We start from the raw sequence: 23,868 nt of genomic DNA, 5'->3' as shown, positions 1-23,868 counted from the left end.
CCTTCTTTTGATGTGTAATGTGTACAGCAAAGCACACAGTTCTGTGAATCCTCACAGACCGCAACTGTCATCTGCTCCACACTCAGATCAAGTAACAGGACATGCCACCTCCCCCAGACCTTCTTGTGTTCCTTCTTGTCACTGCCCCCTGGAAGGGTAACCATGATCTTGATTTTTAACAGCATCGATTTGTTTTGCCTGGTTTTGAATTTTATGTAAATGGAATCAGACAGTATATACTTTTGGGTCTGGCTGCTCTCCATAGTATGCTTTGTTTTTTTAAATATGTTTTTATTGATTTTGTTTGTTTGTTTGTTTTAGAGAGGGAGAGGTTGAGAGCGAGAGAGAGATCCCTGCCGTTGTGGCTCAGTGGTGGTGTGTGAACCAGGAGGTCATGGTTGGATTCCCCATCAGGGCACATGCCCAGGTTGGGGACTCGATCCCCAGTGGGGGGCATGCAGTAGGCAGCTTATCAATGACTCTCTCTCATTGATGTTTCTCTCCCTTTCCCTTCTTCTCTCTCTAAAATCAATAAAAGCATATTAAAACATTAAAATTACATAGTATTTTTTCAGATGATTATATCTTGGAGATCCATTGCCATTACATAAATTTGTACCTTCTAAAATTCATTCTTTTAAATTATATATAACATTGCCTTTCATGGATGTGAAACAGTTTTTATAAGATGTCTCTTAGGAACTTTGCAAACCTCCATGCGCCATTTGTTTCACTGTCATGAATTATGACTTCCTGCGAAAGGTGCACACAGACCTGGCCGCAGATGACAGTCATCTTGTGCTTAAGTCCTTCTGTTAACAGCTGACACTGCACACTCTTTTTCTGAGGTAAAACTCACATAACATAAAATTCACCATTGTAACCATTTAAAGTCTACAATTCAGAGGTTTTTAGTATCTTGACAGTGTTCTGCAGTCATCACCACTCATTGGGGATGTTCTCCTTTCCCCAGGTTGCCCCTGACAACCACTGATCTATTTTTGTCTCTATGGATTTACCTATTTTGGACATTTCATATGAATAAGCTCAGACAATGTGTGGCCTTTTGTGCCTGGCTTCTCTCACTTAGCATATTGTTTTCGAGGTTCCTCCATGTTGTAGCATGTGTCAGTGCTTCATTCCTTTTCAGAGCTGAGTAATAATCCATCGTTTGGATAGACCATACAATGTGTATCCATTCATAAGTCTGTGGACATTTGATTTGGGTTGCTTCCATGTATACACATTTTTATCAAAAATTTTTTATTTATCAAAAAGAAGAAAGAACAGAGGAGGAAGTCAGAGAAACACACTCTGGCTGGCTGGAAGAAGCAGCGAGCATCCATGCTCTGAGCGGCCTGTGGGGGCCATGTAGCAAGGAATGCGGGTGTCCTCTGGCAACTGAGAGTTGTGCCCTGACTGTCAGCTAGGAATGGGAACCCCAGTCCTTCAACCACAAGAAAATGAATTCTGCCAATAGCCAGTCCTTTTGAAAGAGGACCCTGAGCCCCAGATGAGAACCACAGATCTAGCCAGCACTAGATTTCAGCCCCGTAAAACCCTGAGCTGAGAATCTGGTCATCCTCTGTTGAATTTCTGATCTACAGAAACACATAATAAATGTATGTTGTTTTAAGCTAAGTATCTATACTAATAAAAGGGTAATATGCTAATTAGACCGGGAGACCTTCCGGACATCCTTCCAGACAAAGCCATGGTGCCGGAGCTGGGGCCGAGGCAGAGACAGTTAGGGGCGATCAGGCCAGGAGGGGAGGGCATTTGGGGGTGATCAGGCTGGTGGGGGGGGCAGTTGGGGGTGAGCAGGCCGGTGGCGGGGGTAGTTGGGGGCAAGCAGGTTGGCAGGGGGTCTGTTGGGGGCGAGCAGGCCAGCAAGGGGGGACAGTTGGGGGCAAGCAGGTTGGCGGTGGGGGGGCAGTTGGGGTGATCAGGCCGGCAGGACCGGCAGTTGGGGGTGAGCAGGCCAGTGGGGGGGACAGTTGAGGGCAAGCAGGCTGGCAGCGGGGGCAGTTTGGGGTGATCAGGCCAGCAAGGGGGACAGTTGGGGGTGAGGAGGCCAGCTGGGGGGCAGTTGGGGGCAAGCAGGCTGGCAGGCGGAGTGGTTAGGAGCGATCAGGCAGGCAGGTGAGCGGTTGGGAGCCAGGGGTCCCGGATTGTGAGAGGGATGTCCGACTGCCAGCAGTCGGACATCCCCCAAGGGGTCCCAGATTGGAGAGGGTGCAGGCTGGGCTGAGAGACACCCCTTCACCCCCATGCACGAGTTTCAGGCACCGGGCCACTAGTGTAGTAATAAAAAAAAGAAAGAAAATACAAGGGAATCTATGTGTGTGTAAAGTAGAAGTAGTTATAAGACTCATTCATTTAAAATAATTTAAAATACAAAATATATACATCCTACTAAATGTGAGGCCTGTTGCTTTATATTGTGGGAGAGGCAAAGATGTTGCATTTTTACCTGAAGGGGAGTTGAGAAGGAGTGTTAGTTTATAGTCAGAAAGTTGGGCCCACATTTCTTTGCTAGTCATAGTTCTGTGTGACATGTGAGCTGTTTATTTAAACTAAGCCTCAGTTTCCCCATCTGTAGAACTGGGATAGTAACAGACCCTTGTGAGGATTCAGTGATGCCTGGCCCAGGGAGAGCTTTGTCAACTGTGGTGGGCAGAATAATGGCCCCCGAAAAGATGCCCCATCCTAACCCTTAGAACCCGTGAATATGTCCCTTTACATGGCAAAGGGGACCTTGCAGATATGATGAAGTTAAGGATCTTGAGATGGTGAGGTTAACCTGGATTATTGGGGGGAGGGGAGGAGAGGACAGTATGATCACAAGGGTCCTTATAAGGGAAAGCGGGAGGCAGCAGAACCAGAGTCACAGGAGATGTGGTGATGGACGCAGAGGTTGGAGCGATGCCATCGCTGGCTGGGAAGCTGGAGGGAGGGGCTACAAGCCAAGGAGGCAGATGGCCTCTAGGAGCAAGGCAAGGAAGTGCTTCTCCCCCAAAGTCTCCTGAAGAAACAGCCCTGCGGACACCTTGATTTTAGCTCAGTGAGACCAGCTTTCACACTTCGCACCTCCAGGTCTGTGAGCTGTGTTGTTTTAGCTAGGAAGTTTGTGGTACTTTGTTATAGCAGCAGCAGGAAGCGAATATACTACGCACCTGGCACTCAGTGAGAATCTAAAAACGTTAGCCATGGCGATTCTTTTGTGACAGATGAGAGCACTGAGGCAAGCGACTCACCAAAGCCACTTGGTCAGGGAGAGTAGAGTCAGAATTACAACTCAGGGCATTTGTTTCTTCAGCAAATGGTTCCTGGGAGCTTCCTGTCCATTCATCCATGAGGAATGTACTGAAGGCCTCTGGTGATAATAGGATCAGCTGACATTTATGGAATGCTTGCCCTGTGGCAGGCACTATTCAAGGGGCTTCGCGTGTATTCCTCATTTGAATCTTCACAACTGTATGAGGTAGAAGTTGTTACTGTCCCCATATTATAGGTTGTTATTGTCCCCATATTATAGGAAACTAAGGCCCATGGGGTGACATGAAACCATTTGCTCCAGGATCACACAGCGGTAAGGAAGCAGAGCTGGGATGGATCGGACATTGTTCTTGGCACTGGAGACACAGTAGGGAATGACTCGTATTGCCCCTGTCCTCATGGAGCTTAAAAGACAGATGCTAGACAAATACAAATAAAAATATAACTATATAATATCAAGTGGTGATAATGAAGAAAAATAAAGGAGGGTCGGGGGATAGAGAAGCACCTGGTAGGAGGTGGGAGGGTACTTTGGTTGGTCTGAAGCAGCATCTGAGCAGACCTGAAGGATGGAAGGAGCCGGCCGCAGGAAGGTTTGGGGGAGGGGTAGACTAGGCGGGGGTGGCAGGTGGAAAGGCCCTGCGGTGGGAAGGAGCCAGCCTGTTCTCAGGCCAGGAGGAAGGCAGCATGGCCGGAGGAGAGCCACCGCGTGCGGCAGGAGGCCAAGAAGTCAGACTGGGACTTGTGTGCCTGGGCGGCACCACACCCTGCGGGGCTCTGAGCTGAGGGCAGCGGTGGAGGCGGGCAGAGTCGTCAGGAGGCCAGCACAGCTCAACCTTGGGGAGGCCCCTCCCTCATCCCTTCCTCTCTCTTCAGCATGCTCACCTGGTGGGGAAGGAGCCCTAACCAGTGCTAGCAAGCCTGCACGGTCTCTGGTCCCAGCTCTGCCGCTCACCAGCTGTGTGACCTTAGGGAGTTACATAACCACTTCCTTCCTCCATTTGCTCATGTATAAAATGAAGATAATAATAGCCCTGCCTTGCAAAGCCCTTGTGAGGAGAGAAGATGCACGCATTATGTGCCTGGCACATCGTGGGCCCTTAGATGTTCACAGCAGCTGTTGTTATGGTTGTTAGTATCTGTGTCATCTCGGCTCTCTTCAGAAGGAGGGTTATTATGAGGATCCTCCCTTTTACATGTGAGTGCGCTGCCTCTCAAAGAGGTTGTACGTCACCCAGGGCTGCACACTTAGAAATGACAGGGCTGGCCGAAACCAGTTTGGCTCAGTGGATAGAGCGTCGGCCTGCGGACTCAAGGGTCCCAGGTTCGATTCCGGTCAAGGGCATGTACCTTGGTTGCGGGCACATCCCCAGTAGGGAGTGTGCAAGAGGCAGCTGGTCGATGTTTCTCTCTCATCGATGTTTCTAACTCTCTATCCCTCTCTCTTCCTCTCTGTAAAAAATCAATAAAATATATTTAAAAAAAAAGAAAAAAAAGAAATGACAGGGCTGGATTTGAACCCAGGCTTGACTCATCCCGAGTCCAGGCTCCTTCCTTCCATGTCGGGGTGCTCCTGTGTGTAGCCCTGTGCAGGTGACGTCTGTGTGAACTCCTGACTGGGAAGTGACAGGGCAGATTGGAGCATCAGATGATCCGAGTGGTGTGAATAGATGATCTGAGCAGTGGTGGACTAGGTACCTTTGAGGGTTGGAATAAAGACCAGTCACTATGCTGCACTCTGACCACCAGGGGGCATTCTATATGTGTGGTTTTTAAAAAATTATTATTGATTTCAGAGCGAGGAAGGGAGAGGAAGTGAGGGATAGAAACATCAATGATGAGAGAGAACCACTGATCGGCTGCCTCTTGCACACCCCCCCACTGGGGATTGAGCCTGCAATCCGGGCATGTGCCCTGACTAGGAATCAAACTGTTCATGGGTCAATGCTCAACCACTGAGCCACACCAGCGGGCTAAATTATCATTCTAGGATCCAAATACAGGAGTCCCAAACTAGAAAGCAGGAGACTTGCCTCAGCGGTTTCCAACTGCCTTCCACCCCCACCTGGCTTTCTGCACCCTTAACTGTCAGAAGGGGGTGGCAGGTCCTACAGGTAGCTCTTTCCTTCTTTTGACAAATAATTATTGAGTATCCTATATATAATAAAAGGCTAATATGCAAATTGACCCAACGGCAGAAAGACCAGTCACTATGCTGCACTCTGACCACCAGGGGGCAGATGCTCAACGCAGGAGCTGCCCCCTGGTGGTCAGTGTGCTCCCATAAGGGGAGCGCCGCTCAGCTAGAAGCCGGGCTCACGGCTGGTGAGTGCAGCGGCGGTGGCGGGAGCCTCTCCTGCCTCCATGGCAGCGCTAAGGATGTCTGACTGATGGCTTCAGTCAGACATCCTCCAAGGGCTCCCAGACTGCGAGAGGGCACAGGCCGGGCTGAGGGGACTCCCCCCTACCCCCCCGTACGAATTTCATGCACCGGGTCTCTAGTTGACTAATAATGCCTCCTGACTGACATTGGTAGAGTACTTATTACATACGGGCCTTGTGGCCATGGTATTTACGTGTAAAGATATGGTTATCATCCCCATTTTACAGATGAGGAAACTGAGGCTTCACATGGTTAGAGGCCATATAGCTAGCATTTGGCAGAGCTGGGTTTTGAACCAAGGAAGCAGTGGTGAGAAAACCAGAGCAGGGCCATACCCTCAGGGAACTTCCCCAGAATCCTGTGTGATTGATTGGGGGTGGAAACTCTGGCAAGTGCTGCCAAGGAGAGCAGATTATAAGCTGATCTGGCAGAGTCTGGAGGCGCCGGGGAAGAGTGTGTGGGGGTTTATGCATTCAGTGAATATTTTTTGAGCTCTGAATGCTGCATGCTGGGGACAAGGTGGCACCACTCCGTATTGGCCACCTACTTGTCCCAGAGTTGACATTGCAAGGAGATATGGTGGCTCATATGCGGGTCATCCCACTCCCAAGGTCCCACAGTGAGCCCTGGGGCAGAGCGGGCACTAACAGTGGGCTTCCCCCTCTCTTGCAGTTAGAGAAGGAGGAGCAGATACATAGTGTGGACATCGGGAACGATGGCTCCGCCTTTGTGGAGGTGCTGGTGGGCAGCTCGGCTGGAGGGGCTGGAGAGCAAGACTATGAGGTAAGCAGGGACTTGCGATGGGCCCCAGGCTGATCCCTGCCCCAGATGTCCCATCACTGCTTCCCCTGGGTGCCAGACGAGGGTGGGCATGAGTCGCACTGACCACTGCCCTCTGGAGGAGCCGGTGTACAGAGGAGATAGTTATAAACAGTGCACAGCAGGGAAGGGACCCGGTTGCCTTGTGGTGGCATAAACAACCAGAGGCACACGTTTGTTCCAAGATTCAGTCATGGCTGGAGAGCAAAACTGCTTTACCCAGCCCCAGGGGCTCTCACAGATGTCCCTGCCAATTGAGATTTCGAATTGTGTGGGTTGCCTCTGGTAGTCACTTGATTTGTGACAGATGTTTCCAAGAAGGAATGTCTTTTGCTCTATTACGAATATTTTTAAAACTTGGCACAATCCTTTTTTTTTTTCTGGTTGAATTAATTAGAGCTGGATCGATGAGATCATAGTTAGCCAGCTAGTTAATCAACGAAATGTTTTTGGGTAAAAATAGACCTACCGTGACAAAGAGAGTTTATAATTTTAAGTGAACAAACCAGTTTTCTACAAGATACTTTTTTTTCTTGCAGTGAGAAATTTTTTGGTTTTGTTTTTGAAGAATAGTTTATTGATTTTTAGAGAAAGGAAGGGAGAGGGAGGGAGAGAGAAAGAGAAACATCTATTTGAGAGTGCAACATGGAGCAGCATCAATAGGCTGCCTCATTCAGGCCCCCTACCAAGGATGGAGCCGAAACCCGGGCGTGTGCCCTGACTGGAAATGGAACTGGCAGCTTCCTTTTGCACAAGAGGATGCCCAACCAACTGAGCCACACTGGCCAGGGCAGAACTTGTTTTTAATTGTGGTATATTTGGCATACAATAAAATACACAGATCTGACTGTCGAGGTCAAAGAGTCTTTGACAAATGTATGCACCTGTGCAGCTGTCTCCCAAGTCAAGACATGGAGCACTGCCAGCATCACTGAAAGTGCCCTGTGTCCCTTTAATAGTCACTCCTCCCTCCCCACCATGCCCTTCCTCCCCCCACCCCCCAGCTCAGGCAACCTCTGACTTCCTTTCTGTCACTATAGATTAGTTTTGCCTGTCCTAAAATTTCATATAAATGGAATCTCACAGTATGTACTTTTTTTGTAGGTGGCTCTTTCACTCAGCATATGGTTTTTGGAGACTTTTCCCATATTGTGACTATGTCAGTGGTCTGTTCCACTTTATTGCTGAGTCGTATTCCACTATAAACATAGACCACGATTGTTTTCCATTCTCTTGTTGGTATCTCTTGCCACTTTTTGACCATTGTGAATAACGCTGCTGCATCGTTTTTGTACAAGCTTCCTTTGGAGATTTGTTTTGGTTAAATACCTAGGAGTGGTATTGCAGGGTTTTAGGGTAAATATATGTTTTAACCTTATTAGAAGTTGAGTTTTCCACCGTATTTGTATCATTTTATATTCCCTTCAGCAGTATACGAGAATTCTAGTTGCTTCACATCCTTACCCATTCTTGATATTGCCGGTCTTTTTAATTTTCTAAATTTCAGCAATTCAGATGGCGTGTAGTGGTATTTTATTGTGGCTTTCATGTGCATTTTCCCAACCATTTATGACATGTAATAAGTACCTTTCATGTACTTATTAGTCGTTCATTTATCTTATTTTTTATTAGGTTGTTTGTCTTTTTGTCATGGGCATTAACTCTGTATTTTTTTCAGTCTCTTTTTTCAGATATATGTGTTGCAGATTTTTCCCCAAGTCTGTGACTTGCCTTTTCATTACAGTGCCTCTGATGAAGTCCAATCTATCCAGGGTTGTTGTTTTTTTAATACTTAGTACCTTTTGTGTCCTACAAGAGATATTTTCCTGTCACAGAGTAATGATGAGAGTGCCAGTGTTAGTTTCCTGTTGCTGCTGTAACAAACTGTCACAAACTCAGTGGTTTAAAACAGCACACATTTATGACCTTACAGTTCTGGAGGTGGTTGTCTAATAGCACTCTCACCGGGCTAAAACCAAGGAGATGGCAGGGCTGCATTCCTTCTGGAGGCTCCAGGGGAGAATCCATTTTCCTTCCTATCCCAGCTTCTAGAGGCTGCCTGCATTTCTTGGCTTGTGGCCCCTTCCGCCATCTTCTAAGCCAGCGGTCGCCAACCTTTCGGACCTCATGGACCGGACCACTGGATGGCGACAGCTATAAGCCAGCAAATCACATCACTCTAATATCTGCTTCTTCATTTCTTCTCTGACTGATTCTCTTGCCTCCATCTTTCTTATAAAGATCCTTGTGATGTCACTGGACCTACCTGGATAACCCAGGTAATCTCCCTATTTCAAGATCCTTAATTACATCTGCAAAGTCTATTTTTCCATATTCACAGGTTCCAGGGATTAGGGATTAGACTGTGGGAACCTTTTGCCTGGGGCGCGGGGGGCGGGGAGAGGAGAGATGGATATTATTCTGCTTTCCACCATCTCCTGTGTTTTCTTCTAGAAGCTTTGTATTTTTAGGTTTTACACTTAGATTTCTGATCCATTGCAAATGAATTTTTGTATATTGTGTGAAGTAGGGGATGACGTGCATTTTTCATGTTTGTTGAAAATCCTTTATTTATTTACTTACTTACTTACTTTTAAATCCTTTTTGTAAAAGAGACTTCCCGCCTGGCTGGCGTGTCTCAGTGGTTGAACGTTGACCTGTGAACCAGGAGGTTATGGTTTGATTCCTGGTCAGGGCACATGTCCAGGTTGCAGGCTTAATCCCCAGTGGGGGGCATATAGGAGGCAGCCAATCAATGATTCTCTATCATCATTGATGTTTCCATCTCTCCCTCTCTTCCTCTCTGAAATCAATAAAAAAATATTTTTAAAAAAGAGAGAGAGAGACTTCCCTTTTCCCATTGAATTGTTTTGGCTCTTTTGTTGACAATTAATTGACCATATCTGTAGAGATTTTTTTCTGTGTTCTCTGTTCTATTGATATTTATGTTTATTTTGTTGTTGTTAATCCTCACACAAGGATATTTTTCCATTAATTTTTAGAGAGAGAGTTTGGGGGGGGGGAGAGAGAGAAACATCATTGTGAGAGAGACATAGTGATTGGTTGCCTCCTGCACACACACTCATCGGTCTGGAGATCGAACCAAAGTATGTGCCCTTGACTGGAATCAAACCCAAGACCCTTCAGTCTGTGGGCTGATGCGCTATCCACTGAGCCAAACCGGCTAGGGCTATCTTTTTTTTTTTTTAATCCTCGCCTGAGGATATTTTTTCCTTTGATTTTTTTAGAGAGTGGAAGGGAGGGGGGGGGTGTGGAGAAAGAGAGAGAGAGAGAGAGAGAGAGAGAGAGATATTGATTGGTTGCCTTGTGCATGCTCCCTGACCTGGCTGGGGATCGAATCTGTAACTTAGGTTCATGCTCTTGACCAGGAATTGAACTTGAGACACTGGTGAGCAGGCGACGCTCAAACCACTGAGACACTGGCCAGGGCTATACGTTTATCTTTATGCCAGTACCACACTGTCTTAATAGAAAATATTGAAAACAGGTTGTGTTGGACTTCAAACTTTAGTCTTGATTGTTTTGGCTATTCTAGATCTTTTGCATTTATTTCCATATAAATTATCAAACCAGCTTCTCAGTAGCTTTCAGTCCTATAGAAAAGTTGCAAAAGTAGTGCAAAAGACTCCCATATTCCCATTACTCAGATTCCCCAAGTGTTAACACATATGTATAGTAGTCACCTCTTATCTTCATAAGTTTTAAATTGTGCGCTGAGTAGCTTCATGAAATCTCCAGCTGTCCTGTCAGGGGCATGCGTCATCCCTTTGTCCACTGTCTCCATGCTGAGTATGCTATCTGCCCATTAGTCACTTAGTAGCCCTCTAGGTTATCAGATCAGCGGTCAAGGTATTCTGTACTGTTTTCATGTAACCTTTATTTTACTTAATGGGCCTAAAGCCATTCACATAACTTTTGCTATGTTAAGTATATTACTATAGTTAGTATACAGGATGGGATAAAAGTAGGTTTACAGTTGTTTATTTGGAAAATAATACAATAATAAATAATAATAAACTCTATTTTGCATACTCACAACTATAAACCTACTTTTGCCCCACCCTTTATTGTTATAATTGTTGTATTTTATTAGTAGTTATTCTTATTGTGCCTAATTTACAAATTAAACTTTATCATAGCTTTGTATGCATAGAAATAATTTCACCTATAGGGTTTGGTGCTATCCAGGTTTCAGGCATCCACTAGGGGCCTTGGAATGTTTTCCCCATGCATAAGAGGCACTACTGTACGTATTTATTTTATACATCGTTTGTACTTACTGAAAGTAAGTTGCATACATGATGTTCCTTATCCCTTTATCCCACTCCAGTGGATATTTCCTAAAAACAAAGACATTTTCTAGCTTAATCTCAGTACAAGATTAGGAAGTTATCATTGATATAGTATTCTATCATCTGATCTCAGACATTATTCAGATTTCCTTCATTATCCCAATAGTGATCTTTATAGCAAAGCAAATCCAAAGTACAGTATAGGAAGCATAGTTAATGATATTCTAATAACTGCACACGGTGCCAGGTGGATACTAGAAATATCAGGAGGAACACTTTGTAAAGTACATAATTGTCTAAACACTATGCTGTACTCCTGAAACTAATATAAAATAAATTGAATGTAAACTGTAAGTGAAAAAGTTAAAATATAATAATAAAATTTAAAAGAGAAAATTCAGAATCATGCATTGCATTGACTTGTCACATCTCCTTTGTATCCTTTCATTGGGAACAGTTCCTGCGACTATCTTTGTATTTCATGCCATTGGCATTTTTTTAAACTATATTTTTATTGATTTCAGAGAGGAAGGGAGAGAGAGAGAGAGATAGAAACATCAATGAGGACAGAGAATCATTGATTGGCTGCCTCCTGCACACCCCCCACTGGAGATCAAGCCCAGGAATTGACCCTGACATCCTGGTTCATAGGTCGACGCTCAACCACTGAGCCATGCCAGCCAGGCGCCATTGACATTTTTGAGGAATGGAGGTCAGTGGATTTTGTGAAACGTCACTCATTGTACAAAACGTCTGATGTTCCCTCATGATTAAATTGGGTTATACACTTTGGGTCCGAATACCACAAAAGTGATGTTGTGTTCTCAGTGCATCAGATTGTGAGGCACATGCTACTTGCTTCATTACTGAAGATGCTAACTGATCGTTTGATTAAGGTTGTATTATGTGAAGAAATACTTTGAGACTATATAAATATCTTGTTACTCCTCAAATTGTACTTACTAGTTTTAACACCATTATTGATTCTTGCCTAAATTATTGATGCTGTTTAGTATTTAAAAAAGTTTCCATTTGTTGATAGCATAATAAAAATACAATTGATTTTGAATACTGACCTTGTATCTTGTGACTTTGATAAATTCACTGTTAATTCTTATAGGAGAATCCCTTGGGATTTGTGTAGATCCCTTGGGGTTTTCTACATAGACAGTCATATTGTCTGTGAATAAAAAGTTTTCCTCCTGCCAAAACCGGTTTGGCTCAGTGGACAGAGCATCGGCCTGCAGACTGAAAGGTCCCAGGTTCGATTCCAGTCAAGGGCATGTACCTTGGTTTCGGGCACATCCCCAGTGGGGGGTGTGCAGGAGGCAGCTGATCGATGTTTCTCTCTCATCGATGTTTCTAACTCTCTATCCCTCTCTCTTCCTCTCTGTGAAAAATCAATAAAATATATTAAGAAAAAACAGTTTTCCTCCTTTCATTGCTTCATGCTTTTCTTTTTTCCTTTTTCTCATTTTATCACACTGACTAGTATCTCTAATATAGTGTCGAAGAGAAGTGCTGAGAGTGGGCATCCTGGTCTTGTTCCTGATCTTAGGGGGAAAGTGTTGAGTCTTCCTGATCTTAGGGGGAAAGTATTGATGTCACTTCAGTAAATCCTCACTTAACCTAGTCAATAGATTCTGTGAATATAAGCGAAAGGACATGACATTGTAATAAAACCAATTTTACCACAGGCTAATTGATATCAAAGACAGTTTTCTGAGATTTGAGTACATTGACCCTGGCAACACATCAACATTCTAAAGAAACAATGTTATTCGAAGACCTGCTGTACAAGTCAAGTGTAAGGCACACATTGTAATAGGTAATGCCATTTTCTACAAAAGTCAACATATTATTTTATTTTTTAATTCTCACCAGAGGATATATTTTCCTTAGATTTTCAGAGTGGGAGGGAGGGAGAGAGACAGAAAGAGAAACATCTATTGGTTGCCTCCCACTTGTGCCCGGGGATGGAGCCTGCAACGAGGTATGTGCCCTTAACCGGAATTGAACCTGGGACCCTTCAGTCCGTGGGCCGACGCTCTCACCTCTGAGCCAAACCAGCCAGGACAACATATTCTTTTTTTCGCCCTTCAAATTCTACAAAGGCTTCCACATCTCCAAAAGATGTGTAAGCATTTGAGGGTAACACATCCAGAGAGTCAAGGCTTAATCCTGGAACCTTAAAGATAGTGTTGGGTAACAAAACAGCCTGATAACTGGGGTAGTTTTCTTTTTACAAGGAATGGGAGGAGAGTATATTCAGAGGAAATCTACCTCTGGGTATGGGTAGCAGCCACCAACCACAGTTTGAGTTGCCCCTTACTTTTAGTCACTAGATGATAAACTCGGCTCCTCTATCAGCTCAAAATCAGGCCTTTTTAAACAATTATAGTCAAGGCCAGAGAGAAAGTTTCTCTTCTGTATAATTTTCTTTGTCTTTGCTGTTCCCTTTTCATAATCAGAGTTGAGCACAAAAAGGCATCTAGTCGTAGCCTATGCTTTTCTTAGCAAAAGGCTTTTGTTTTCTAATTTCACAGCTTGTCAGTTAGAAAGAGACTAAGTAACAATATACTAAACTAAAGTTGGCTCACTGCATAAGCCTGTTTATTGTTTCCTCGGCGGGAAGGCCGGCATTAGGCTGACCCAGAGCTGATCTGGAAGCTTAACAAAGGGTGCTAGGTTGGCATGTCTTGGTTCTTTTGGACTTGCCCTCACGATTGCGATATGATTGCTGTGCTCCGTCCATCACCTTGTAGCGTCCAAAGCAGGAATTGGGGAAAGTGGGATGGCAGAGGTTCAGTGGCTCTCTCCATCCTCTGGTTCTTTAATGAGGAAGGAAAAAGCTTTCTCAGAAGCCCCCACACAAGCCTCCCTCTTCATATCACATTGGCCAGAAGTGGGTCACGTGTACATCTTTGGGCCAGCCATCGGCAGAGGGAATCTGATTGCTTTGACCAATCATGATTCATCCCTTCGTGTAGGGTGTGAACTCTTTGATTCTTTTTCAAAATTGCCTGGCCAGTTTTGGTTATTATGTGTTCTTTCATCATCCTGTCCATTTATTTCTTTAAACTATTAAAAATACTTTTGTATTGTATGTTTGATATTTTCAATATATGCAGCCTCTGTGGGTCTGATCTGCACTTTGTGGTTTCTGCTGATCCTACGTCATGGCAGCTTGTTTCCTCATGCCTCATGGGTGTGTGTGTTTGTGTGTGTGTGTGTGAACTTCGGTTCTTTGGGAACGTATCTATGGGAAATCTTGGAGGACTGGGTTTGAAGTATGTTCCTCCAAAGAGTATTTGCCCAGGTGTCAGGTGACACTGTGTACATGGGACCACTTAAAATGTTCGGCTTGTGTTTTTCCATGCAGATAGCTAGTATGAGTTTTTGCTCCAAATCCCTGAGAGTACAAACTCACCATCAGGAGTTGTCCACAGATAAATTTTCATCTTCTCTCTCTGTCCTCCAGAGCTCAGGCTCCCCTCTCTCCCTGGGCACATTTCCCCTGAGCTCATGGAGGAGGAGCCCAGCTCTATGTGATTTGGAGGTGGTCTCTGACATACTGTTTTTCCCTGCTTGGAGCGCAGGCTTGGTCTTCTATTCCCCACTGCCACCTCCCCCCCCCCCCCAAGGGCCCTTTAAATCAAGCTCTGTGTGCCACCCAGGGTCAGCACTAGGGCAAAAACCACATCAGTGCCACCCACCGTATCAGTCACGGTCCTACCAGGAGACTGAAACCACACCAGTTATGTTAACAGGGAATCAGTAACTGATGAGGCAAGAAGACTAAGGTGTGATGAAGAAGCAAGTGCAGGGAGCAGCTGCCTTTTGCTCCCCCTAGGGTTGGGGGAACAAAAGGAAAAGGTAGGAATGATTGAAACAGAGATGTTGGAGGTTGGGTTCCATAGAGCTGAAACTCCGACCCAGAGAGGGGCTGGATGAGGCGGGTTCTGCAAGTGCTAGGAAGCTGCGAACTGGACTGCTCTGATGCCCTGGGAAGGAGCAGTTGGAGAAGCAGAGGTGTGCCTGGGGTGAGGCTCACAGGATCTACCAGGAGCAGATCCTCCACCCTCCTCCAGTCTTGCAGCCTGTCTCTAGCTCCCCCTGCTGGCAGAGCCCGATAAGGAGCAGTTGGAGAAGCAGAAAGGTCCAGGCTCCACTGGGTGGGTTTGAGCTGCGACAATCACTTAGTAACTGGCACAGCTCTCTCATTTCTGGCCTCTGGTAACTCTGCTCGCCTTCCCATTGACCCAGCCTTGCATTTCCAAAAGGTGTTTGAATACTGTGCCAGTCATCGGGAATCTTCTCTGTTGGGAGGGTTCGTTCCTTAGGTCGCGTAGCCCCGCCATATGGCCAAATATGGAAGGCTCTATGCAAGAATTTAAGGATCATTCAGATCTGAACATAGAAGGCTTCCTCTGGGACCTGTGTCAGGGAAGGACTGACCGGAGGCCCAGAAACAAGAGAAGAGTCTAGAGACCTTGACGCAGGTCAGGGCCTGAGCTGGATCTGGCGACTCCCTAGCTTTCTCTCAGGCGCCCTGCCCTCTTCCCAGCCCCTAGGATGCATCATTTAAAGGAGCCAGCCTCATTTATTGTGCCATTTCCCAGGTCCTTCTGGTCACCTCGTCTTTCATGTCCCCTTCTGAGAGCCGAAGTGGCTCCAACCCCAACCGTGTTCGCATATTTGGGCCTGACAAGTTGGTCCGGGGAGCAGCTGAGAAGCGCTGGGACCGAGTCAAAGTTGTTTGCAGCCAGCCCTATAGCAAGGTACTCAGGGTGGGAGCTGGGAGTGCAGGGTCCTTGGTCGTGGGTGAGGAGAGAGCTGAGGGGCCAATAGTGAGTCACAGAGGGCTGGGAGGACTGGACAGCTGGTATCCTCATGGGACCATGAGGAGGCTTTCCCTGAAATGGGTTTGAGTCCCCCCTCATATGAGGCTTTGTTTCCTGGACGATGTCTTGACAAGTGAACTGTAGGACCTCAGGAGGGAACTGGAGGAGGGGGACAGCTGACTTGTTGGAGCGGTCGTCTAGGAGAGTGGGCCTTGGAGTTAACATCAAGAGAATGAAGTCAGACACTGGGTTTAAGGTGGCTACACCACTTCTTACTGCGTGACTTTGGGCAGGTGACGTAATCTTTCTGGTCTAGTTTCCTGATCCTTATGGGTTGCTGTGAGTCAGGATGCTAAGCTGTGATAACAAGACCCAAGTGGTAATGACACCACACAGTAGAGGTATCCTTACGCGGGGAACTGTCCTGGGGGGTGTTTGACTGGTCATCCAGGGAACCAGGTTCCTCCCATCTTATGGCTCTGCATCCAGCTGGCAGAGGGGGAAGAGCCTGGGGCATTTCTGTATTCCCGAAGTGGCAGGCAGCACTCCCTCCTATTCCATTTGCCCATTGCTTATTTGGCTAATGGGACTAATGCATGTAAAAGGGCTCAGAGCTGTGCTGACCCACAGTTAGGGCTCCATAACAGTTGGCTGTTATTATTGTTCACAGTGTCATACACACATCTTCCTAGATGAGGCAAGAGCCAGAGAGAGGGTTCCCTAAGTTAAAGGGCTTTAGTCCTTGGCCAGGTTCCCCGACTCCAACCCCTTCTTTCCCAGGACTCCCCCTATGGCCTGAGTTTTGTGCGGTTTCACAGCCCTCCAGACAAAGATGAGGTAGAGGCTTCACCGCAGGTAAGCTTTACCCACTACCCCAGAGCCTTCGCCCTACCTCTTCTCCCCCACCTGCCAGTCCACACCCACCGCACTGACCTTGTGGGATCTTAGAAGGTGACCAAGCTTGGCCAGTTCCGTGTAAAGGAGGAAGATGAGGGTGCCAGCTCCCTGAGACCGGGGGCCCTCTTCTTCAGCCGGATCAATAAGACATCCACTGGTGAGTGTGGAAAACCTGAGGCCTGAGTGAGTACAGGGTTGGGACCTAGACTCCTGGGTCTGAGGAGGCTGAGGGCCTGGCCTCCTGGGTCAGTTGGGGAGGAGACTGGGGGTCTGGCCTCCTGAGTCAGTTGGGGAGGAGACTGGGGTCCTGGCCTCCTGGGTCTGAGGCTGGGAGGAGAACACCCCTCTGTCACATGGATAGGAGCTGAAGGGCCCAAGGGCCCAGTCTGATTCTAGTTCCACTTTCTCCCTCTGTAGCCACAACCAGTGACCCAGCAGGACCCAGCTATGCAGCTGCCACACTGCAGGCCTCAAGTGCCACCTCCTCAACTTCTCCAGCCTCCAGGCCAGTAGGCAGCACCTCCAAGGTGAGATCATCAGACCCTGATGGGTGGAGGAGGAGGAGAGAAGCTAGAGGCCTCATTTCATCTCACCCCGCTTAGCCTCAGGAGTCCCCCAAAGGGAAGAGGAAGTTGGATTTGAATCAAGAAGAAAGGAAGACCCCCAGCAAACCGTCAGCCCAGCCCTCACCACCTGCCCGCAAGAGACCCAAATGTGAGCGAAGTGGATTCCTTGTTCCCACAGGGGCCTGTGTTCCTGTGTCGTAGGGGTGGAGAGGACCGGGGCTGGGACTCTGGAGCTGAGGGAGGACGGGCGAGGGGTTTAGTCCCAGCAGTGCTAACTGAACCTGCTCTTTGGCTTCCGCAGTGCTTGCACCCATCTCTACCCCTGCCACTGCCTCAGTCCCTGCCCCAGCACGGGGGGCAGTGCCAGGGAAGCCCCGAGGAGAAGGCAAGGAGCACAAGGGACCCCGAGCTGGCCCGCAGGAGATGGGGAAGATCCTTAAGGGCGTGGTGGTGGTGCTGAGTGGCTTCCAGAACCCCTTCCGCTCGGAGCTCCGGGACAAGGCCCTAGAGCTCGGGGCCAAGTATCGGCCAGACTGGACTCCAGACAGCACCCACCTCATGTAGGCCTGTGACCTCCTCCTTCCCACCTTCCTGCTACCACTGCTTCGCCTCTGTCTCCACCTTGCTCTCTCTCTCTCTCTGCCTGTCTGCCTGGACGTGTCTTTGTCTCTTCAGTTTTCTGTATGGATCCTCTGCCTCGTTTTCTCTGATTTGTACATCTTTCCTTCTGACTCCCTGTTTCTCCCATATCTGTTTCCTTTTCTCTCTTACTCATCTTTTCTCCCTCTCTCTGTCCTCCTTGTCTCCCTCTTCTCTTTTATCCCTCAGATCACACCTGACTGACACCCTCCATTCTGCTCCCCACAGCTGTGCCTTTGCCAACACCCCGAAGTACGGCCAGGTCCTAGGCCTCGGAGGTCGCATTGTGCGTAAAGAGTGGGTGCTGGACTGTCACCGCACGCGGCAGCGGCTGCCCTCCCGGAGGTGAGGCCTCCCTGCACACCTGTGGTATACGCATGTATATACATACACACATACCTACCCTGCTCCTCGTCCCTGCGCTGGGCAAAGCTAGGGATCTGGAGAGAAATCAGACGGAGCCTGCTAGTGGAGAACACAGGTGGGCCCGGACCGGAGTGAGCTGACTTCTGAGAGGAAGGGCATGGGCTAGGAGTCGTGGAGGAGGGAGAGAGGACTTGCCTGGGGGGCTCACGCGGGCTCTGTGAAGTCTGCTTAGCAGAGAAGGAAAGGACATTGCAGGCTAGAGAAACAGCATGTGCAAAGACCTAGGGGCGGAGAACAGAGTGTTGGGGCTTGTTTAGATTAATTTAGTTAATTTTTAAGTTTATTTATCTTTATTGTTGAGGGTAGATTCATTTAAAGCAAGCCCCTGAAGCCCCTGCTTGGTGCCAGGCTGGCCCATGCGATGCGGGGCACCCAACCATCCGGTCCTGCCTTTGACAAGGCCTCTCACTTTGATGAGGGGCCAGACTTGTTAGAAAACAGTAGAGGTCCTGGCCGGTTTGGCTCAGTGGTTAGAGTGTTGGCCTGTGGAATGAAAGGTCACAGATTCGATTCCAGTCAAGGGCACATACCTTCGTTGCAGGCTTGGTCCTGGAACTGGTCGGGATGCTTGTGGGAGGCAACCAATCGATGTGTCTTTCTCACATCGATGTTTCTCTCTCTGTCTCTCCCCCTCTCTAAAAAAAAAATCAATGGAAAAAATATCCTCAGATGAGGATTAACAAAAAAACAAACAAACAAATAAAAAACAGTATGGATGCCCGGTGGTATGACTCCGTGGTTGAGCGTTGACCTACGAACCAGACAGCGGTCACCAACTGGTGGTCCGCGGACCATTGGTGGTCCGTGAGATCTGAAAGGTTGGCGACCGCTGAACCAGAAGATCACAGTTCAGTTCCTGGTCAGGGCCCTTGCCTGAGTTGCAGGCTCCATCCCCAGTAGGGGGCATGCAGAAGGCAGCCCATCAATGATTCTCTTTCATCATTGATGTTTCTATCTCTCTCCTTTCCTCTCTGTAAACCTTCCTCACTGAAATTAATAAAATATATTTTTAAAAATAAGATTTTAAAAAACGTATGGAGGAAAACCCAAGGAGAAACCGCAGTGTGTAGGGGTCTTCAGGGATGAGAAGAAGAGGTTTACCAGGCTGAACAGAGGGCCTGCTGAGTGGAGGAGCCAAAGTTGGGGTCAGCCTGGTGTCTGCCCCGAGGAGGTGCAGGTGGGCTCCGCTTCTGCGGGGGGCAGGAAGTGGCAGGAAGATGAGGCCGGGGCAGCAGGAGCCATGGAAGGCTTTGGAGCTGGGGAAGGACAGGGTCAGATGTGAGGCCCGTGGATCAGAAGGAGACTTGTGTTATACTCCATGGGAGAGGAGACCTGAGTGTGTTCAGAATGGGGCTGTGCCTGCTGTATTTGCGAGACTCTTTATTGGGGAGAAGCTGGAGGTGGAGGTGGAGGCTGAGAAGTGGTGGGATCAGCTCAGAAAGGACTTCTAGCGAGGGCCAGGGCAGGGCTCTGTCCAGCTCCACAGACCCCACATCTATAGCTTGGGAATCCAAACACCTCTGGAAGCCAAAAGTGTTTTTCTGGATTTGGCGCAAACACACTGGCTGCATGATCGTCCTGAGCTGATGCGAGGCTATTTATGACCTTTATTCCATTAAGTATGTCATATTGTTTACAGAAATATTCATGGGTTTGATTTACAGGGCACTTCCTCCTTCCCCACAGATTGGTATGAAATAATCTATATATCTCTAAAATCTGAAAATTTCAAAATTCTGAAACCCACCTGGCTCCAAGGGTCTCTGAGCAGCAGGGAGCCGTGGAAGGTTTGGGAGGGGGAGGGGCAGGCTCTGTTGCGAGGGCTGGAGTGTCCAGGCAAGGCTGCAGGTGGGGACCCTGGAGGAGGCTGGGCCTTGGGGATAGAAATGGGATGGGTTGGGGTCTATTTAGGGACAGAGGAACTGGATTGGGATCATTGTCTGCCCAAGAAAAGGCAATAAATGGTGCTAGGTTTGCAACTGGGTTTTTTGTTGTTGTTGTTTGTTTGTTTGTTTTATATTTTTATTGATTTCAGAGAGAAAGGGAGAGGGAGAGAAAGATAGAAATATCAATGATGAGAGAGAATCATTGATCGATTGCCTCCTGCACGCCCTCTACTGATAAGTGCCCTGACCAGGAATCGAACTATAATGTCCTGGTTCATAAGTCGACACTCAACCACTGAGCCTACACCAGCCGGGCTGCAAATGGGATTTATTATTATTTTTTGCAACTGGGTTTTGACCAAAAAAATTAAATTCAGAAAGCACTTTATATTTTTAAAAGTTGATGATGGAAGATTCCCGGGTGATGGCTCTCCCCACAATAATCACAAATTGAGTTTTAAAAATCTTTTATTTCCAAGCACTTTAAAGAAAAGGCTTATAAGCCTACCATTGATTCTTTAATCAACTATGACACTTTAAATTCTCTGAATTTCCCATGATCCAGTGCTGTCCAGCGAGTGTGACTTACCTGAACAGTGTTTCACCAGCTTTGGAAAAGTCAAATTATGTGCAGAGGGTCTTCATGTGCGTACCATGGAAGTAAAGCAACACATTCAATTGCTTCTGCTACATCATTTGCCCTGGGATTGAGGCAAAGAAGTTATTCTCCCTGTGCCTTAGTTTCCTCATCTGTAAAATAGGGCTTAGATACCACCTACCTCAGGATTCCATGACTCCACATTTGTTAAGTGTTTAGAATAGTGCCTGGCACATAGGAAATCCCGTATAAGTGTCAGCTGTTATTATTATTAGAACTAGGAGAATTCTTTTCCTGGAGTGTCAGCAGCTTAAGGACCATGAATATAGTGCTAAGGTCTTTAAAAATGTAGTTGCTTTTGGGAATTTTCCCTTAATTTCTAGGCATTCTCCCAAAGAGAAACTGACTTTGATTCTCAAAGGGGAACATTATTTCTGATTTTATTTTTCTTTCTGAAATGGGGCACTTCTTCCGCAAGAGGAGGGAGGGCAGCCAGGGGGAGCTCTGGTCTCCTGTGTGGGTGGCTGGGGTGACGGGGTCAGCGGCGCCTTCCAGAGCGGGAAAGCGAGGCAGCTGGGAGAGTGGCCATGGTGTGACCCTGAGCACCCTCCCTACAGGCCCCAGAGGACAGGACATCCTGTTTGTCTGAGGCCTGATTCCTTCCCCAGGTACCTCATGGCAGGGCCAGACTCCAGCAGCGAGGACGAGGGCGGCCCTCACAGTGGCAGCAGCGGGGATGAAGCCCCACAGCTTCCCCAAAAGGTCCGCTGTCCCCTGACCAGATGTGGGAGGATGTCCTGGGAGGAGGATATGGGTCTGTTGTAGTTCCCAAAGTCTACTCCTGCCTCCTGTGGCACACCTCCCCACATACCTCCCACCCGCCCTGCCCCTCTCGTGCTCACTCACCCACTCTCCCTCCTCAGTGCCCTCAGACCAAAACCAAGGCCCCCCAGGCAGCGGGATCCAGCTCACCCCAGACTCGCGCAGCTCCAGAAGAGACCAAACCAGCCTCACCAGGGTCCCAGGAAGACACCCACACTGAGGGGGAGTGGTCAGGTCAGAGCCTTGGGGAGGAGGGGCTGGGGGCCTGGACTCCTGGGTCTGAGGGAGGAGGAGGAGGGGGCTGAGGGCCCCCCCCCGATAACTGGATCTGGAGATCTATTGAGGTTGGGGTTTAGGATGCCTGTGTGAGACTCCAGAGGGTTGCCAGTCTTCCCAGAAGATGGGGTCACCTTGCATTGACTAAGCTTCTGCTCGCAGAAGGACAGGACAATGGAGCGGAAGATTCTGAGGACACTGAGGATGAGCTGAGAAGGTAGCATTGGGGCTGGGGGGTCAGGGTGGGCCAGGCCTTGGGTAGAGGGGATCTGGTCTGCATACTCTTCCCCCACCCCTCTTGGCTCCCCCAGGGTTGCTGAGCAGAAAGAACAAAGGCAGCCCACTGGCCAGGGGGAGAATGGCGAGGACCCATATGCGGGATCCACAGATGAGAACACAGACAATGAGAGTCCCCCAGAGTCTCCTGACCTGCCAATTCCCGAACTCCCAGGTAGGAAATGCCCCCTCCCTCCCTCCTGAAGTGGGATCTGTCCCTCTCAGTTCTCATCTGTGACTTGCTCCAGCTAGCCTAGGATTGCTGCTACCCACTCTGGGACTTGTCTCCTGGTCTGCTCCCCACCACTGCCTGCCTTTGCCACCTCTTCGTTCTCTTAGGCCTGTTCCCTTCCCTTCCCTTTCTGTCCCCCATCACAGCCCAGCACCAGGCAGGAGTGACCACCCGCTTTGGCTCCACTCCAGGTGTGAACAGCCCCTCCCTCACATCAGAGCTTAACCCCGCTAGGCTTCAGGATTACCTGGAAGGCTTTTAAAATCTGCAGATGCCCAGCCTCCCCCCCCCCCCCCCCCCCCCCTCAGTTCAGTTTTTGTGTGGGGTGGGGCAGTGGAAAAGGAATGAGACCAACCAGATGAAGAAGTGGCCGGTTCGCCAGTTTCTGACCCGGCCAAGCTTATTAAGAGGCAACAGCCCATTTGTGACTTGAGAGAATGAGGGGCTCTCTGTGAGGGCTCTGGTAGGGAAGGAACTGTTTGTCCCTTCTCCCTGGCCTGTCGGCCCTTTGATGGCCGACAGCAGGTGCCAGGGAACTGGGAATCATGTAAGGAGCACTTTACAATCAGTGGAATTGTATCTTTTACCATTAAAGAAAGCAACAACGAGAAACCAGGCTCTGCTGGGCCGGTTGAACCGCTTGTCCTCATTGCCCGGCCGCTGCCCTGCCTTCCTGCTTTGCCTCCGTGGCTCCTGGCTGGTGCCTTGCACTCCAGGGCCTCACCTTGGCTCTTCTACCACCTCCCCAGACTTCTTCCAGGGCAAACACTTCTTCCTGTACGGGGAGTTCCCTGGGGACGAGCGGAGGAAGCTCAGCCGCTATGTCACAGCCTTCAACGGGTCAGTCCCTGGGGGTGGGCCTGGGGTGGGATTCGGGCGGGGGGCGGGGTGCGGGGTGCTGGGTGCGGCGGTGCTGAGTTTTGAGGAGGGGTGTGGTAGGTTGTGGGAAGGAAGGCAATTGGGAGGTGGGGAAGGGGCGAACCCTGCAGGATGGGCACAGGCCACAGAGTCCAGTGGCAGCCCTGCTGCGTAGCTTCCCCTAGGCTTTCTCTAAGGCCAGGCTCCCGGCCACCCTCCTGAAAGGATTAGCGGCAGTGGGAGCTGTCAGTATTGTGGCTGTGGTGAGACTGGCACATGGGACAGTGGGGATCCACAGGCAGCCTCTAGGGCACATAGGTGGGGACAGGAGAGGACGGCCTTTGAGAATGGTTGGGGAGTGGGATGTCAGCAGAGGGGACACCGATTCTCGGCCTCTTTTCTTCTCCCGCTAGGGAGCTCGAGGACTATATGAGCGACCGGGTCCAGTTTGTGATCACGGCACAGGAGTGGGACCCTAGCTTTGAGGAGGTGAGTTCAGAGGGGCAGGGAAAGGGAGACCCAAACTGCCCTAAATCTCCTCTATCCCCTCCTCTCTCACATGTGTCCCCTCCCCACTGCAGGCCCTGATGGACAACCCCTCCCTGGTGTTTGTCCGCCCGAGATGGATCTACAGTTGTAACGAGAAGCAGAAGTTACTTCCTCACCAGCTTTATGGGGTGGTGCCCCAGGCCTGAAGTATGTGCGCGCGCACACACACACACCCACACACACACACACGTTTAATAAAGCTGAC

At 48.6% G+C, this 23,868-nt stretch overlaps 1 protein-coding gene across 1 annotated transcript in view; it reads left to right on the top strand.

Annotated features, from left to right (window-relative positions):
- The window catches only part of XRCC1 (X-ray repair cross complementing 1), a 27,767-nt gene extending 3,899 nt beyond the window's left edge, over positions 1 to 23,868 (top strand). The window contains exons 3-17 of the mRNA XM_008158388.3: positions 6,335 to 6,445; positions 15,417 to 15,575; positions 16,419 to 16,493; positions 16,587 to 16,692; positions 16,953 to 17,062; positions 17,138 to 17,249; positions 17,403 to 17,661; positions 17,969 to 18,085; positions 21,319 to 21,412; positions 21,574 to 21,706; positions 21,911 to 21,965; positions 22,060 to 22,199; positions 23,006 to 23,096; positions 23,528 to 23,603; positions 23,696 to 23,868. Of these exons, the coding sequence (XP_008156610.2) occupies positions 6,335 to 6,445; positions 15,417 to 15,575; positions 16,419 to 16,493; positions 16,587 to 16,692; positions 16,953 to 17,062; positions 17,138 to 17,249; positions 17,403 to 17,661; positions 17,969 to 18,085; positions 21,319 to 21,412; positions 21,574 to 21,706; positions 21,911 to 21,965; positions 22,060 to 22,199; positions 23,006 to 23,096; positions 23,528 to 23,603; positions 23,696 to 23,809 (1,752 nt within the window). The 3' untranslated portion in view covers positions 23,810 to 23,868. The remainder of the gene's footprint in view (positions 1 to 6,334; positions 6,446 to 15,416; positions 15,576 to 16,418; positions 16,494 to 16,586; positions 16,693 to 16,952; positions 17,063 to 17,137; positions 17,250 to 17,402; positions 17,662 to 17,968; positions 18,086 to 21,318; positions 21,413 to 21,573; positions 21,707 to 21,910; positions 21,966 to 22,059; positions 22,200 to 23,005; positions 23,097 to 23,527; positions 23,604 to 23,695) is intronic.

This window comes from Eptesicus fuscus, chromosome 21 (assembly GCF_027574615.1).
Source record: "Eptesicus fuscus isolate TK198812 chromosome 21, DD_ASM_mEF_20220401, whole genome shotgun sequence".
Classification (NCBI taxonomy): Eukaryota; Metazoa; Chordata; class Mammalia; order Chiroptera; family Vespertilionidae; genus Eptesicus; species Eptesicus fuscus.
Note: the sequence above shows the minus strand (reverse complement) of the source record. Positions and strands in the feature narration are given on the sequence as shown.